Source organism: Narcine bancroftii, chromosome 2, assembly GCF_036971445.1.
Source record: "Narcine bancroftii isolate sNarBan1 chromosome 2, sNarBan1.hap1, whole genome shotgun sequence".
NCBI classification, from domain to species: domain Eukaryota; kingdom Metazoa; phylum Chordata; class Chondrichthyes; order Torpediniformes; family Narcinidae; genus Narcine; species Narcine bancroftii.
This window is the reverse complement of record NC_091470.1, coordinates 119,261,989-119,279,482: the sequence shown is the minus strand read 5'-3', so window position 1 is coordinate 119,279,482 and position 17,494 is coordinate 119,261,989. Positions and strand designations below refer to the sequence as shown.

General features: G+C 40.0%; 1 protein-coding gene across 6 annotated transcripts in view; it reads right to left on the bottom strand.

Annotated features, from left to right (window-relative positions):
• Positions 1-17,494, bottom strand: part of pcnx1 (pecanex 1) — a 250,671-nt gene that overhangs the window by 25,918 nt on the left and 207,259 nt on the right. For all 6 annotated transcript variants that reach the window (XM_069918117.1, XM_069918119.1, XM_069918120.1 and 3 more), the window contains 3 exons: positions 12,988-13,203; positions 5,201-5,454; positions 1,330-1,560 (listed from right to left, as the gene is read on the bottom strand). In XM_069918117.1, coding sequence (XP_069774218.1) covers positions 1,330-1,560; positions 5,201-5,454; positions 12,988-13,203 — 701 coding nt within the window. The remainder of the gene's footprint in view (positions 1-1,329; positions 1,561-5,200; positions 5,455-12,987; positions 13,204-17,494) is intronic.

Here is a 17,494-nt window from a genome sequence, read left to right as displayed (position 1 = left end):
CAGGTTGGAGACTTTCCAAGATGGAAAACAAGGTGCTGTTTCTTCAAATTTATAATGGTATGTGGAATTAAAATGGAAGGTTCTTGCTGTTGCAGTGACAGATGAAGATGCTCAACAAAATGATCTCTTAGTTGCTTCCAGTCTCTCTGATGTAGAGGAAGCCACATCGGGAGCACTGGATGCAGTAAATGGCTCCTGCAGATTCATAAGTGAAGCGTCACCTGGAAGGTTAACTTGTTTAAATCTACTCTTGACTTCACGACCTGTTATTTTGGAATCCCTTTTGCAAATTGCATTGAAAAATCCTAATATACTAATTCAAGATGTTGAAAGGCATTACAAAAGGTTTATTTCCCTCCTCACCACATAATTTGCATGCAGCTTTCACACAGCATCCTTTGCCAACAGTACAACGCATGTGGGACTACAGTGTGGAATTCCAATTTGAAATTTGTTCAATGACTGTGGAAGTGTAGCTAAATTCAAATATCTACTGTATATACAACTCAGATGTGTAAGGAAAAGCACCAGTAGTTTTCATATTTCTAACTATGCACAATATTAGCCGAGTATCTTAGCATCTTACAAGCTTAGTATCTTTGTGGATTTCTGGCTACTGAGATTGGTCAACCATGAATAATTACACTGGAAGTTTCAATAACATGAAAACAGACCATTTGTTTTTAAATGATCCCAAAGATACACTGAAGATCATCTCACTTTGTGCTGGAATTGAAATGCAGGATACCCTTACCGGTGAATCATGAAATGAAGAAACTGAGAAGTTGAAAAGGCCAGACACAAGCTTTGACTTGTGAGATAGGAAATGCTGATCACAGAATCATGGAACAATACACCATAGGAAATGGCCTCTAATTCTATTGCTTTCACCAGGTTCCATGGTAGAAGCTAATTCAGGCCATTGAAATCTGGGGATTGCATATGCCATTCACGAATGTCCTGATACCTCCCCTGTAGCCAGGGAGGGTGCAAAGATCATTGCTAAAGCCGCAGTAATCTCTTCCCTCTCTTCCTTAGTTACCTGGGATAGATCTCGTCCAGTCCTTCCCAATTACACCCAATTAACTCAGAACATCTGGGGAGAACCATGCAGGTCATGGGGAGAACGTGCAAACACCTTACAGGCAGCACCGGATTCAAACCCATTCAAACTTTGCTATAATATTGAAGAGCAATCCAATTAGTCGACCTCTGCTTTTTCCCTTCGCCTCTTGCAATCGATGTTTCTCAATTCTCATCAAGTTCAGTTTTGAAAGCTACAAGTGAATCTGCTCCCTGGCTGAACCATTCAGGAGCTGTCGCTCATACCTTTCCCCTTCGCGCAGAACAGTACTGGATCCAATTTAGGTAAACCCCGCAGAAACTCTCCCTTGATACACCAGCCAGCCTGTGATCAAAGTCCTCATCGATGTTTGGATTGAAGGTGGGATCCACGTCCACATAATTATGGCTCATGCATGCTCGAAGTCCATCCTGCATTGTTTCATTTGCAAGCCACTCTTCCAGCTTGGGGGAACTTATCACATAGAATAAGATACTCTGGGTGTGAACAAAACAACAGAAGGTGAAAGAGTTGAAGATATACATGTGTAACTTTTCCCAATGAACAATAGCTACTTCGATTGCATGATATTAATGATCTTTCCAAACATTAAAACTCCAAAAATCAAGCATCCAACACTTCAGAGGTCAGAGGAAATCGGCTCACTCCTTGGTCCAAAATGTGGCTAGACTCCGTGGGTGTGCGCCAGAGCGATCTATAGATTTTGACCTCAAGGCCCCTCTGTTATTCCACACTGTTAAGAATTCTGCCATTAACCATGTACTCCACCTTCAAGTTTGACCTTCCAAAATGCATCATCTGACACTCATCTACCACTTCTCTGCCCAATTCTGCATCCTGTCTATATCCCATGGCAACCTTCTGCACTATCCATAACACCTCCAACAACTTTCGTCTCATCTGCAGATTTACTGACCAATCCTCCCACTTCTTTATCACATTTTTATAAAAATCACAAAGGCCAGGTGTGCCAAAACAGATCCCTACAGAACACCACTAGCTATTGACTTCGAGGCAGAACACGTTCCATCTACTATTACCCTCCGCTTTCTGCAGGCAAGTCAATTCTGAATGTCCACAGCCAAGGTTCCTTGGATCTCATGCCTCATGTCTTTCTGAACGAGTCCACTGTGGGTGACCCTGCCAAATGCCTTACTAAAGTCCATATACACAATATCTACCACCCTAACTTCATTAAATTCATTTGTCACTTCCTCAAAAAGCTTAATTAGGCTCATTAGGCATAACCTGCCCCTCACAAAGCCATGCTGACTATTCATGAGAAGACCAAGCTTCTCTAAAAGCTTGTAAATTCTGTCACTAAGAATCCTCTCTAGTCATTTGCCCACCAGTGACACAATATCCACTGGTGTACAATTCCCAGGATTGACCCTATTAACTTTTTAAAACAAAGGGATTGCATTTACCATTCACGAACACCCTATGGCCAGGGAATGTGCAAAGATCATTGTTAATGCTGCAGTAATCTCTTCCCCCACTTCCTTAGTAACCTGGGTCCAGTCCTGGGCCTTTCCAATCTGAATGCTGTTACGAAGATCCAGCACTTCCTCCTTCTTAATCTCAACATGCTCCAGCATATAAACCTGCTCTATAATGACTGAATATTGATTTGGTGAACACTGAAGCAAAAGTACAGTACAACTCCAATTATTCAAATTCCTCAGTTATCCAAATTTTTTAAAAATTTCAGATAAACGAGAATATACAAAACAAATCAGAAATCTTTAGTTATCTGAAATTTTTTCAGAGCCGAAGTGACCGGGGACCTCGGGCTCACAGCAGCGGCACCTGCAGACATGGGCTCGCTGCGACAGTAGCTGGAACCTCAGGCTCCCGGCGGCAGTAGTGTGGACCTTGGGCTCCTGGGCAGGAGCGGGAACCTTGACTCCTAACATGGGCGTGACCTTGGCGGGGAGTTGTCGATGATTGGTATGGCCAGCATTTTTTTTGGTGAAAATTAATCATTATTTTAATGCTTAAAAAAGCATTCCCTTGTTTTTATTTTGTTTAAACACTCTTACAAGTGACTTGCTGTTATCACTGAGCTATTTTTAAAAATGACCAGTTCTCCGAAAAAACCATTTATCCAACATAGGCCGGTCCTGACCATTTTGGATAATCGGAGATGTACTGTTTTAATTTAGGACTTTCTCTACCTCCTCTGCTTTCAGGGGCATTCTCTCCTTTATCTTTAAGTAAGCCTACCTTCATGCAAGTCATCATTCTGTTAATTTAGACATACAGCACGATATAACAGGACTTTCCCATTTATGAGTCCCTGCCCTCAAAATATACCAAATAACCTATAACCCCATTATGTTTTGAATGGTGGGAGGAAACCGGAGCATCCAGAGGAAACCCACAGACAGGGGACAACGTACAAACTCATTACAGACAGTGTGGGATTGGAACCTGGGTTGCTGGTGTTGTAATAGCATTGTAACCATGTTCTTCACATATGCATAGAATTTCCTAAGGTTTCCTTTAATCCTACTTATCAAGGCCTTTTCTTGCTCCTGCCTCAAGTCCTTTATTAAGATAGATTTGGGATAGATCCTTATCTGGAACATCAGAGGTCAAGAACATGGGCAGGTTTTGGTCCAGAGCCAGGTATGATCAGGAGCACCAAGGATTAGAAATGTTGGTATATTAGGGTCTGAAACTGTCTGGGTATGGATTACCAGGGATCAGGAACATGGGAAGGATTAGATCTGAAGCCGTGACTTCACCAGGGATCAGGAACATGGACAAGTATGGGTTTAAATCTGGATTAACCAAGGATCAGGAACATGGGTTGGTTTGGGTCTTGATCTGTCTGGATCTGGATCACTCGGGTCCAGGAATGTGGGTAGGTTTGGGCCTAGTGTCGGGATCTGTGGTAGATAGAAGGACCCGGCAGAGGATTTCTTGCTGGTATTGACTAGATTTCATCTGAGATCTCAAAATGAATGGAATGAATGAGTGTCGCATAAACTAACTTACTGGCTGCTACAGGACTACAATTGGTGAATGCTTCTGAACTTATTGATTGGAAATTTGCTTCATGTTCCCAGGACTCTCTCTGAGACTTTATCTTCAACTTCTCCCTTTTCATTACACGTATTTTATTTGAGAGGGAAGGATGAACAATGAATGAAATCTTCAACAAACTCTCGTCATGGAAGCAAGTGACCAGTTAATTTTATCATTGATGTTGCAGCATTTTTCCAACATTAGTCTGAGTTTTTAACCTGTTGGGTTAACACAAAAGAAGAACAAATGTAGATTCACTACTGTGAGAGGGTGTATGCTGTGGGTGACATTAACTGCATATTTTATGCTGCACTCCATCATGGGAAATTTCACCAGTCTAAAGGCGCTTTCAGGTGCTCGGACGCAGATAAATGCGCCGGCAGACACAGCTGGGTGAGTGCAGTTAAGGTTTGTGGAGAAGACGCCTTACCGTCATGTGAACGTGCCGGCTGAAGGAGAGCTGCGTCTGAGCGAACGCCGGCTCCTGTGGACTATGGCCGTAGTCCCACTGCTGCTTTCAGGTGTAACGGGGGATTCTTGGAGCCGGAGATTATATCTACAGGAGGAGGGTTAGGTAAGTGCTCCTCCTGGCCGGTTTTCCACTTTCAGATGGCCACCCGACAGCCACACTGGCGGCTTTACAGTCAGGTATTCCGGCCACCTGAAAGCGGTTTAAGACAACCGAGGAAAGACTGCTGGTGCCGTTATCTCCAAAACGATCTTGCATTGAAGAAGCAAAAAGGCAAAGTAACAAGATGATCAATGATTTTGAAACCTGAGAGTGGGCTCCGTGATGCACAAGACACAAGCATCACATCGGTTGCTTGAATCAAGAAGGGTAGTGATAGGTGAACGAACCAGTTTAATTTTATGAAAGTTTTCTTGTGCTGAAACTGTGAAACCTCGGTAGTCCATCATCCTATATTTACAACTGAAAATCTGAGTTACTACCAGGAACACCAAAAAGAAGTTTGTTGCCATGCTCACATACCATCCAATGTAATCTTAACAATCTTAAAGAAAACAGTTCAAGACAATTTAATTCAGGTCGCTGGCAGTTTGCAAAATGTCTGTATACACTACCTTAACGTAGTAAGTTGTGAGGATTTTCCTCAGATCGAACACCTGTAGCATGGAAGCGGCACTGTTATCAGTTATGCTGTAGCCCTCCAGTACATACTTGGTGACCAGAACTTCCCAGGCAAGCCAGCGCTGTCCAAATGCAGCATTGAAAGATAACATGTGAGGAATGTGACCTGGCTCACAACAGCAGAATCCCTCATCTTCCTCAACCCCTTCTGTGATCGCTTCCACTTCCCTCTGTTGACAATAGGTGCCTGCAAGGAAGAGAAAGGAGCATTGCAATCATTAAAATTGCACAGAATATTGATTAAGCTCTTTATCCCAACATGTCATTCCCTGCGATTTGATGATACCAATTGTATGCCAATCAGTGTCAGCCACCTAACCAGGGATGGGGCATCAAAGACAGGATTACTCAATACAAACCAACATCAACTCAAGCTTGCCATAAAACAAGAATGCACATGACAAATATTCCCTTTGCTGAAGATACCTGCTCACAAATAGTTCAAATCATTTGGTATTGGCATAGAACTGCATCTTGGTAAACTCCCCTCAGTGTAGCCCAGTACAACACTGGTAAACGCCCCTCAGTGTAGCCCTGTACCACACTGGTAAACTCCCCTCAGTGTAGCCCAGTACCACACTGGTAAACTCCCCTCAGTGTAGCCCAGTACCACACTGGTAAATTCCCATCAATGTACCCCATACCACACTGGCAAATTCCCCTCAGCGTAGCCCAAAACCGCTTATGAAATAGTTTGTGCTCGGACACAATTTTCCTCCTGGATGATTTGCAATTCAACGATCTGCTGAGGACAAAGAATGAGCATGCCCATTATCGAAGAGCAGTAGAGTAGAAATAAAAATAACTTCCCCAAAGTTTGATTTCATTTTTTGCTTTATTCAAATTATCTGGGCTTTGTTGTGGTTTTGTAGAAAAGTCAACAATAGAACTAGAATGATATAAAAACAAAAATGAGCTCAACTGAGAGACCCTCCTTCAATTCTGTTGGTGTAGCGCCAGCGGTTGGAACTTGGGTTTGAATCCCATGCAACCCGAGCTCCAGATTCAGATTTCCAACACGATCAGGAAGCCTTCAGCATTCCGGTTCCAATACCTGGTATGCCTTCAGTCAGTCTCAAGCAGACTGCAGCCTGGTACGAGTTCCTTGACCGCAGTCGCCAGCAGCCCACAATCTGCATGGGTGCGTCAACTTTTTTTTTTTTAATTATTTTTTATTTTTCACACTATGAACCATATCAATCAAAATACACACAAACATTTCCCTCTTGAATATACATTGTGGCATTTTCTCCCCTTCCCCCCCCCTCCACCTTCCCTCCCTCCTTCCCACACCCCTCCAAATCTATTAAACTTTCAACATATACAATACAATAAAACCATTAAACAATGTCATCACACAATGAAAATAAACAAGAAAATTGTGTCATCTACTTTTATACACTGGATCAGATCATTTTGTCTTCTTCTCATTTTATCATTTTAGGGGGTGGAGGTCCGCAGTAGGCCCTCTCTGTTGTGTTCCATGAACGGTTCCCAAATTTGTTCACATAATGTGACTTTATTTTTTAAATTATATGTTATTTTTTCCAATGGAATACATTTATTCATTTCTATGTACCATTGCTGTACTCTCAGGCTCTCTTCTGATTTCCAAGTTGACATTATACATTTTTTTGCTACAGCTAAGGCTATCATAATAAATCTTTTTTGCGCTTCATCCAGTTTGAGGCCTAATTCTTTACTACTTATATTACTTAGAAGAAAGATCTCTGGATTTTTTGGTATGTTGCTTTTTGTGATTTTATTTAATTTAGATTAAATAATTTAATCTTCCCAAAACTTTTTCACTTTCTCACATGCCCAAATTGCATGTACTGTTGTTCCCATTTCCTTCTTACAGCAAAAACATCTATCCGATAATGTTGGATCCCATTTATTTAACTTTTGGGACGTGACCAATTATATTGTATCATATACCAATTATATTGTATCATGCGTAACCTCGTGTTTATTATATTTTTCATAGTTCCAGAGCATAATTTTTCCCATATTTCATTTTTTATCTTTATGTTTAAATCTTTTTCCCACTTTTGTTTGGTTTTATAGCATATTTCATCATTTTCCTTCTTTTGCAGCTTGATGTACATGTTTGTTATAAATCTTTTTTTAAATTGTTTCTGTAATCACATATTCAAAGCTGCTTCCTTCTGGTAATCTCAGTCTGTTTCCCAATTTGTCCTTCAAGTAGGTTTTCAGTTGGTGGTATGCAAACATTGTACCATGAGTTATTCCATATTTGTACTTCATTTGTTCAAATGATAATAAATTATTTCCCAAAAAACAATTTTCTATTCTTTTAATTCCTTTTCTCTCCCATTCTCTAAAGGAAAGTTTATCTATTGTGAAAGGGATTCGTTGATTTTTGCGTCAATAATAATTTTGGTAGTTGGTAATTTGTTTTTTCCTTTCTATGTGAATCTTCTTCCATATGTTGAGTAAATGGTGCAGTACTGGTGAACTTCTATCTTGCACCAGTTTTTCATTCCACTTATAAAGTATATGTTCTAGTACCTTCTCCTTTATTTTATCTAGCTTTATCTTGGTCCAATCTGGTTTTTCCCTTGTTTGTTAAAAATCTGATAGATACCTTAATTGTGCTGCTCTATAATTTTTAAAGTTTGGTAGCTGCAAACCACCTAGTTTGTACCATTCTGTTAATTTATCTAGCGCTATCCTCGGTTTCCCCCCTTTCCATAAGAATTTCCTTATTATTCTCTTCAGTTCATTGAAGAATTTATGTTAAGGGAATTGGTAACGATTGAAATAGGTATTGTATCTTTGGGAAGACATTCATTTTAATGTAATTTACCCTCCCTATCAATGTTAGTGGCAATTCTTTCCAATGTTCTGAGTCATCCTGTAATTTCTTCATTAATGGCTGATAATTTAATTTGTACGGGTGGCCTAAATTATTATCTAATCTAATACCTAGGTATCAGATTGCTTGTGTTTGCCATTTAAATGGTGATTCTTTTTTAAACTCTGTGTAATCAGCATTATTCATTGGCATCGCTTCACTTTTATTTGCGTTGATCTTGTACCCCGATATTTCTCCATATTTCTTCAATTTCTTATATAGTTCTTTTATTGATATTTCTGGTTCTGTTAAGTATTCTAAGATGTCATCTGCAAATAAACTGATTTTATATTCTTTCTCCTTTATTTTTATCCCTTTTATTTTATTTTCTGTTCTTATCATTTCTGCCAATGGTTCTATTGCTAAAGCGAACGGTGAGGGAGATAGTGGACATCCCTGCCTAGTTGACCTACTTAATTTAAATTGGTTCGATACATATTCATTTACTGTCACCTTCGCCATTGGTCCCTTATATAATGCTTTAATCCAATTAATATATTTTTCTGGTAGGTTGAACCTCTGTAATACTTTGAATAAATAATTCCATTCTACCCTGTCAAAGGCTTTCCCTGCGTCTTAAGCAACAGCCATGTTGGTATCTTATTTCCTTGTGCTGCATGGATTAAGTTAATGAACTTACAGACATTGTCCGTTGTTCGTATTTTCTTAATAAATCCAGTTTGATCTTATTTTACTATTTTTGGTACACAGTTGGCCAATCTGTTTGCTTATAGTTTTTCTATTATCTTATAATCTGAATTAAGTAGAGATATTGATCTATATGATGCTGGTGTTAGTGGATCTTTACCTGTCTTTGGTATTACTGCAATTACTGCTGCTTTACATGAATCTGGCAAGTTTTGTGTTTCTTCTATCTGGTTCATTACTTCCAGGAGAGAAGGAATTATAACTCTTTAAATGTTTTATAGAATTCTATTGGGAGTCCATCCTCTCCAGGCATTTTATTGTTCAGTAGCTTTTTTAATATATCATGTATGTCCTCTATTTCAAATGGTTTTATCAATTTGTTTTGTTCCTCTTCTTGCAATTTTGGTAGTTCAATTTTAGCTAAAAACTCATCTATTTTGTCTTCTTTCCCTTCATTCTCAGTTTGGTATAATTGTTCATAGAATTCCTTAAAGTTTTCATTGATCCCTGTTGGGTTATATGAAATTTGTTTGCCCTTTTTCCTTGATGCCAATACAGTTCTCTTAGCTTGTTCTGTTTTAAGTTGCCAGACTAGTACTTTGTCTCCTAGCTCGTAATACTTCTGCTTTATTTTTATTATGTTCTTCTCCACCTTATATGTTTGTAGTGTTTCATATTTTATTTTTTTGTCCGCCAATTCTCTTCTTTTTGTTGTATCTTCCCTTGTGGCTAGTTCATTTTCTGTACTTACTATTTCCCTTTCCAACTGTTCTATTTCCCGATTGTAGTCCTTCTTCATCTTAGTTACATAACTTTTTATCTGCCCTCTAATGAAGGCTTTCATTGCATCCCATAATATAAATTTGTCTTTCACTGATTCCGTATTTATTTCAAAGTATATTTTAATTTGGCGTTCAATAAATTCCCTAAATCCCTGTCTTTTAAGTAGCATGGAGTTTAATCTCCATCTATATGTTCTTGGTGGGATGTCCTCCGGTTCTATTGCTAATAACAGAATTGAGTGATCAGATAACAATCTAGCTTTATATTCCATTTTCCTAACTCTCCCTTGGATATGGGCTGACAACAGAAACAGGTCAATCCTTGAGTATCTTTTATGTCTACTCGAATAATATGAGTATTCCTTCTCCTTTGAGTGTTTCCTCCTCCATATATCCAAAAGTTGCATTTCCTGCATTGATTTAACCATAAATTTGGTTACTTTGTTCTTTTTGCTAGTCTTTTGTCCAGTTTTATCCACCTTTGGGTCCAAATTAAGGTTAAAATCCCCTCCTATCAATATATTCCCCCACGTATCTACAATCTTCAAAAAAAAATCTTGCTTAAATTTTTGATCCTCTTCATTAGGTGCATATACGTTGAGCAAATTCCAAAATTCTGAATATATCTGACACTTTATCATTACATACCTCGCTGGTGGATCTATTATTTCCTTCTCTATTTTGATTGGTACATTTTTATTGATTAATATAGCTACTCCTCTGGCTTTTGAATTATATGATGCTGCCGTTACGTGCCCCACCCAGTCTCTCCTTAATTTATTATGTTCCACTTCAGTTAGATGTGTTTCCTGCACGAATGCAAAATCTTTTTTTTTCTTTTTTCAGTAAATTTAATAGCATCTTCCTTTTGATTTGGTTATGTATTCCATTAATATTTATAGTCATATAGTTCAACATGGCCATCTCATGCTCTGTTTACACCTCATTTCCGCTTCCTCACCACCACCTTTCCCCTTTTCAACTCAATGTATGACAACACTTCTAAAACATAAAATACTTCAACAGGTCCCACATCTAAAATTCCCTTAACCCCAAGTGTTTCCCCCCCCCACCCCTGAGTTGTCCCTTATACCTTGCCGGGCAACCACAACTCCCCTCGCATATTATTGTGAACCCACTTGCAAGCGTCAACTGATTTCGCAGTGACTGTTATTCTCTCCCACCCAACACCCTCCAGAAAACTTTAATCTCCACATTTAAACAAAGCTCACCCTCTTTTCTTCTCTTTTTTTCTCCTCGCTTTTCCCCCCTCCCTTCTTTCCCTTTTCTTTCCCTTCTTTAGTTTTTACTTATACATTATTTTTACATCTTTATATGTAGTTTGTCGTCGTTCTTTGTTCTTGTTACATCTCTTCATCTCTCTTTCTGTCCTGCAGGCGTTCTGCAAATTCTCGTGCTTTCTCCGGATCTGAGAACAGTCTGTTTTGCTCCCCCAGGATAACTATTTTAAGCACAGCTGGATATCTTAACATAAATTTATAGCCTTTTTTCCATACGATCGATTTTGCTGTGTTAAACTCCTTCCTCTTCTTTAGGAGTTTAAAACTTATGTCTGGGTAAAAAAATATTTTTTGACCCTTGTATTCCAGTGGTTTTTTATCTTCTCTAGTTTTATTCCTTGCCCTGTCCAATATATTTTCTCTTGTCGTGTATCTCATAAATTCTACTAAAACGGATCTTGGTTTTTGTTGTGAATGTAGTTTTGGGGCTAGTGTTCTGTGTGCCCTTTCTATTTCCATACCTTCCTGTATTTCTGGCATTCCCAAGACTTTTGGGATCCATTCTTTTATAAATTGTTTCATATTTTTGCTTTCTTCATCTTCCTTTAGGCCCACTATCTTTATATTGTTTCGCCTACTATAGTTTTCCATTATATCAATCTTCTGAGCTAACAACTCTTGTGACTAACTTTTTTTCCATTGTCTTCCAATTTTCTTCTTAAGTCATTCACTTCCATTTCTACAGCCATTTCTTGTTCTTCCACATTTTTAAATCTTTTCCCTATTTCTGTCATGACCATTTTTCTTCTGTACTTTTCATTTCACTAAATTCTAACCATTCTTTTAATGCTTTCATTTGTTCTTGAAATTTTTTTTATCTATATACTGTCCATCTATTTTACCTTCTATTCCTCTGTGCAGAGCTTGGTCTTCTTTTTCTGTGTCTGCTCTTGGGTTTATGTCTTCTACTTCTCTTCCTTGTATCTGTGCCTCTTCTGACTTTCTCGTTGAGCTGCTTGCCTCAGTTTGTTGGGTGTTTTTTTGCATAGCGCTTGTTGTTGATCCTCTTCTTCTGGGCTAGTTATCTGTTGGGCTTCCTGTTGCTGTTTTTCTTTCTTATCACTCCCTTTCCGGTTGCTTTCCTCTTCTTCCAGCTGAGAGCCCTGCTGTTGGGCATCTCTCAGCTAGTCACGCTGTGTAAGTTCACCCCACAGCTGGCCCCCCTCCTGTCGGTGTTTTCTTTCTCCTTGGTCTGCGCATTGCGCACATGCGATTCCTCGCGCATGCGCAGTTGCGCATTTCTGTTTGGCTTAATGAGCTATTTTTGCAGTCCCACGGTCGGGAGGTCACAACCCTGCGGGGTCTCCACTAACCTCGGGGAGCAGGCTCCTCTGTCCACGGCGAGTCCCTGCCTCTTCATGCAGGTAGGACCTTCTCCTTTCTCTTCTGGCATCTTTCCTTCTTTTTTTCCCTTTGTTTTTGGTTTTTCCTTCTTAGGTGCCATTTTCTTTCTTTTCTCCACACCTTTATCTTTTATTTGTTGTGTTTTTGTTTCTTGAGCTTTGCATTTTTTCCACTTTATTTCTTCTTTTCTGGAGAGGGCTGGTATTCTCCTACCGGCCACTACTCCATCACGTGACTCCTCGGTGTGTCACTAGCAGCCCAGGCCAGTTGGCCGAGGTCAAGTCAGGATTTTCTCTGGGATCACTCCATATTGTTGGTCAGGAATTATGACCTTGATCAGAGGGGAAGAGTAGGCACATACATTTGATTGAAATATTAGCGTGGTGGGGGGTGGGTGGAAGTGATATAGGATACTAAGCTGCTGAAGGAAGACCCAGTTTTGTTCCAGCACCAAATGGAACCTGATCTGAGAAAGAACAAATGAGAGCACCATGAAAGACATTCCTCTAAACACAAAACCTAATTTTCAGGGAAAGGTGAAGTGCTGCATGGGGAATTACGTCACTTTTTGAAATACTACCCTGATGCAGAAATCACCTATGTAATTCATACCTGCCTGAGCCCATTTGCAAGGTCAGTTGGCATTCTGGAAATCATTAATTTTCCAAAAAAGAGCTATGTAAGAATTTTAAGGCCACGGTTTTTTAACCATCAAACAAAAAAGGTTAGAATCGGAGGAATTTAAAAACAGATAGTTGGTCTCTCACCTCTAAACTCCAATCCTCGCAGTTGGTAGGTGACCAGGCCGTTTCCTATTTCAATGAGGTGAACCAGTGCATTGAGGTAGTCAGAGGCAAGAATGAAGCAATCCCCAGTATTGAAGTTGCCCCAGCGTCCCAACATCAGGTCTCCACAGAGGCTGTGCTGCAGAGATCTCGTCAAATGCTCATAAAATATGGAATTCAGGTTGTTGTCATCTGAGCCTACAAAATGTGATGGACACTGTTAAAGGAAACTCAGCTACACTTACATTTCTGAAAGTTCTTCAAAAAAGCTGCAGTTCTGTCATTGCCCAGACACGCAATCTTCCCCTTTATTAGGATTGCATGGTGATCTCACATTGGAACAACACCAGATATTATGAATAAGTGTGTCAAAGAAGCATGTAAATGATAGCTTCCAGCTCTTAAATAATATGACAAAATGTAAAAAAAAGTTTGCTCACCATTTCATCATTCAGTACAGGTACACAATCCTTTATCTGGACATCTAAAATCTGGAAAGCTCCAAAATCCAGCAAGTGGGGACTAGCAGTTGGGGGAGGCGGCCGAGGGACTGGTAGTTGGGGGAGGCGGCCGAGGAACCGGCAGTTGGGGAAGACTGCCAGGTGGTCAAGGGACCGGCGGTTGGGGGAAATGGCTGGGCAACTGGAAGGGGGATACGGCAGCACAATTCGAGTGGGCTTTTCGAAATCCAGAAAAATCCGATATTCGGAACACACTGTCCCCCAAGGGTTCCGGATAAAGGATCGTGTACTTGTAGTTGTACTTCTCAACCATTTTCCTCATACACAGCCTTGATAATGAGTTTATTGTCATACGCATTGTACCACGTACATATGCACTGAAATTCTTACTTGCAACTGAACATGTGCATTAAATAAAAATTATATTAGTAAACTAATTGATTTAAATCAAGAGACAATAAATACATAAGACAGATGATAAATATTCAAATCGACAATATTCATAATAACAGCCTTGCTCCTACAATGAAGTGCAGAGAAGATAAATAGGTCAGCATGATGTGGAGATTGGAAGCAACTGAAATTTATTGTGGAAATTAAAGTATCTAGAAAGTAACAGATGACATTTACTTATCCACCACTTTAATTATAGCATGAATCTTTGTAAAAGTGAAAATACAATTATTTCACAAGTGAGTAAGCTTATGTGGTACAGTGTGAATTCAATGCGTGCTCTTGAAATATGTAGTGAACTCACAAAAGATCTTAGTTCAACTACTGAGTAAATTACGAAGCACAAATGGATTGCTTGCTTTAACATGGGCGGTACGGTCAGCAGAGTGATTAGCTCCATGCTATTACAGTGCCAGCAACCAAGGTTTAAATCCCCTGCTATCCATAAAGAGTTTGTACGTTCTCCCTGTGAGTTTCCTCCAGAGGATCCGGTTTCCTCCCACCTGTAGCAGGCTGAAAAACCACGTGGTTAGACGGACCGAATTGTACCCCAGTCAGTCGACTCAACATGGCGCGAGTCCCCCTTCACTCCCGAGGAGACGCCACGTGTTTCCCAGGGGAACTCCCCGCTTCCGGGTTGCGCACCGCTGGAAGTGGGTGTTCCCCTACGCGCAGCATGAGGAATTCAAATAATAGTCAGTTACTGGTTCTCCCTCGCACTGAGTGGACGTCTTGTACCATAGCACTGCCGTAACAGACGCTACACACCCTCCAAAAATATATGGGGTTCGTGAGTTAATTGGTGTATTTGGGTAGCAAGGGCTCATGGGCCTGAAGGGTCTGGCTGTTACTGAACTACCGTCTTAAAAAGAATGCTGCTCCCTCTCATCTGTAAGTAACTTTCCTGCTCTCTTGCAGAATCCTCATGCTCACCTGCCTCAATGCTTATTACAATACATACATTTTCAAACTCTGCACCCTAGCTAAATTTAAGAAATTTATTTTCCTTATTCTTAATTTTTATTTCTAAATTATAAACTCCATGTGACTGCCCATTGTGCTAAACGAGCTGGAGCCTCCTCCATTTTTCTGTAGCAGCATGGTTGAGATTGGGGATACAGCAAATAAAGGATATTAGGTGAAGAAATGCAGATCCTACAAGTGCTCCTGGAACTCAGACTGGCACCGGGAAGCATATGGGAATTCTAGAAGAAAGAGCAATTAAGACCAGAAATTTCAGGATACTTTTATTTTAAAAAAATGTTAACTAATGAGTGGACCCACTGACATATAATGACGAATACAGTTCCAAGTGTAATTTACTACTTCACAGAAATATAGCCACTTAATTAATAACAACGGGGCAAGTACTGGGAGAGAATGGTGCATAAAAAGAATTATAGAAACATAGAACACAAGAGAACAGGCCTTTTGGCCCATCTAGGCTGAGCTGAACTATTATTTTGTCTATTCCCATTGACCTGCGCTAGGACTATCGGCCTCCAAACCCCCCCTGTCAAGTACCTATTCAAATTTTTCTTAAATGTTATAGGGAGCCCACATTCACCATTTCCACTAGCAAAACTAAGGAATTGATGGTGGACTTCAGGAAGGGGAAGACAGGAGAACACATACTAGTCCTCACCGAGGGGTCAGCAGGGGAGAGAATAGAATCTTCAAATTCCTAGGTGTGAGCGTCTCTGAAGACCTATCCTGGGGCCATCTCGTCGATGCAATCACGAGGGCTTGCTCATGGCTGTATTTCGTTAGGAGTTTGAAGAGATTTAGAATGTCACCAAAATCTCTTGCAAATTTCTACAGGTGTTCCATGGAGAGCATTCTGACTGGTTGCATCCCTGCCAGGTGTGGAGGCACCATTGCATAGGACAGGAATAGGCTACAGAGGGTTGCAAATTTGGCCAGTGCCATCATGGGCATCAGTCTTCACTCCATTAAGGACATCTTTAAGAGGAGGTGCCTCAAGAAAGCAGCTTCTCTCATCAAGCACCCTCACCACTCAGGTGATGTCATCTTCTCACTGCTACTATCAGTATAGAGGCACAGGAGCTGAAGAAACACAGTCAACATTATAAAAAACTGCTTCTTCCCCTCCACCATCAGCTTTCTGAACAGACTTTTTTGCACGAGTTTTTAAAAAAATCTTGTATGAACAGAATAGTAATTTTATACCTTGTTCTGCACAAATCTGCTGCCTCAAAACAACAAATTTCCTGACGCATGTCCATGACAATAAACCTGATTCTGAACTCCACACTCTCCCCACTCTTTGCGAGAACCTAAACATCTCACCTTTCATCCTTAACCCATGTCTTCTCGTTCGTGTCTCACCTAACCTCAGTGGAAAAAGCCCGCTTGCATTTACTCCATCCATACCTATCATAATTTTAGATACCTCTATCAAAACTCCACTCATTCTTTTACACTCCAAAGAATAAAATCCTGACCTGTTCAACCTTTCCCTGTAACTCAGTTCCTCAAGTCCTGGCAACATCTTCTCTGCCCTCTTTCAAATTTATTAATATCTTTCCTGTAGTTAGGTGACCAGACATTGAGGACAAGGATTGTGTCAGTTCATGAGAATAAGATTACAAAGTAGAATATCTGAAAAATTTCATGTGAACTCAAGCCAATAAAGATAATATTTCATCAAAATGACAGTGACAAAATGCAAGGCAAGTACAGAGGGAAACAGTAATAAAAGCAAAGTTTCCCTTGGAGCACAAAGATTTCTGCAAATGCTATCTTTGAAGTTACTAGAGAAAACAGATTCAGACTATTTTAAAAAGGTTGGAAACTGGAGTGGAGGGAACTGAATGGAAGAGATATGCAAAAAGTTGTGAGCTATGATCAAATTGACACGCACAAAACAAGGAATTCACTTTATGAATTGTGATGTGGTATGAAGTCAAAGAATTTGCTCTGTGCCACTTCTGGAAGGGATCTGAATTTCAACCTCATACGAGTACTGTTGGATCCAATACTGGTATTTCCTGCACCAATAATCTTTCTAACCTGTGGTTAGCTACAATTCACTACCTGAAATGAGATTGGAATTGCCTGCATTGTACTTAAGACTCCAACAGCTTTCCCAGAAGTTTGGCTTTCGATTGAATTAGCTTTGAATGAATTTGAAATAAAATCATCCTGACCATCTGCAGCTCCCAGGCACATTGATGAAAGTACATTTTATTAATGCCATATTTGTGTTTGAAAAAGTTAGCATTTGATGGACTAGAACTGAAAATTAAAATACAATTTTTTTTTTAATCTAGACATACCCATAATGTTTTTACTGGTTAGAACACACAACCTATCACTCAACACTGCCGTGCAGAAATGTCTTGCGCTACAGATCAGAAACAGGCCCTTTAGCCCATTTAGTCTGTACCAAACTATTATTCTGCCTGCACCCAGACCTCGCTATCCAAATTTTACTCAAATGTCAAAACTGAGCCCGCATTCATCACTTCATCTGGCAGCTCATACCACACTTTGTTCCATGACCGGCGATATTCAAGACTCAAATGTATGAGTTGAAATGATCAGTTTTCTCG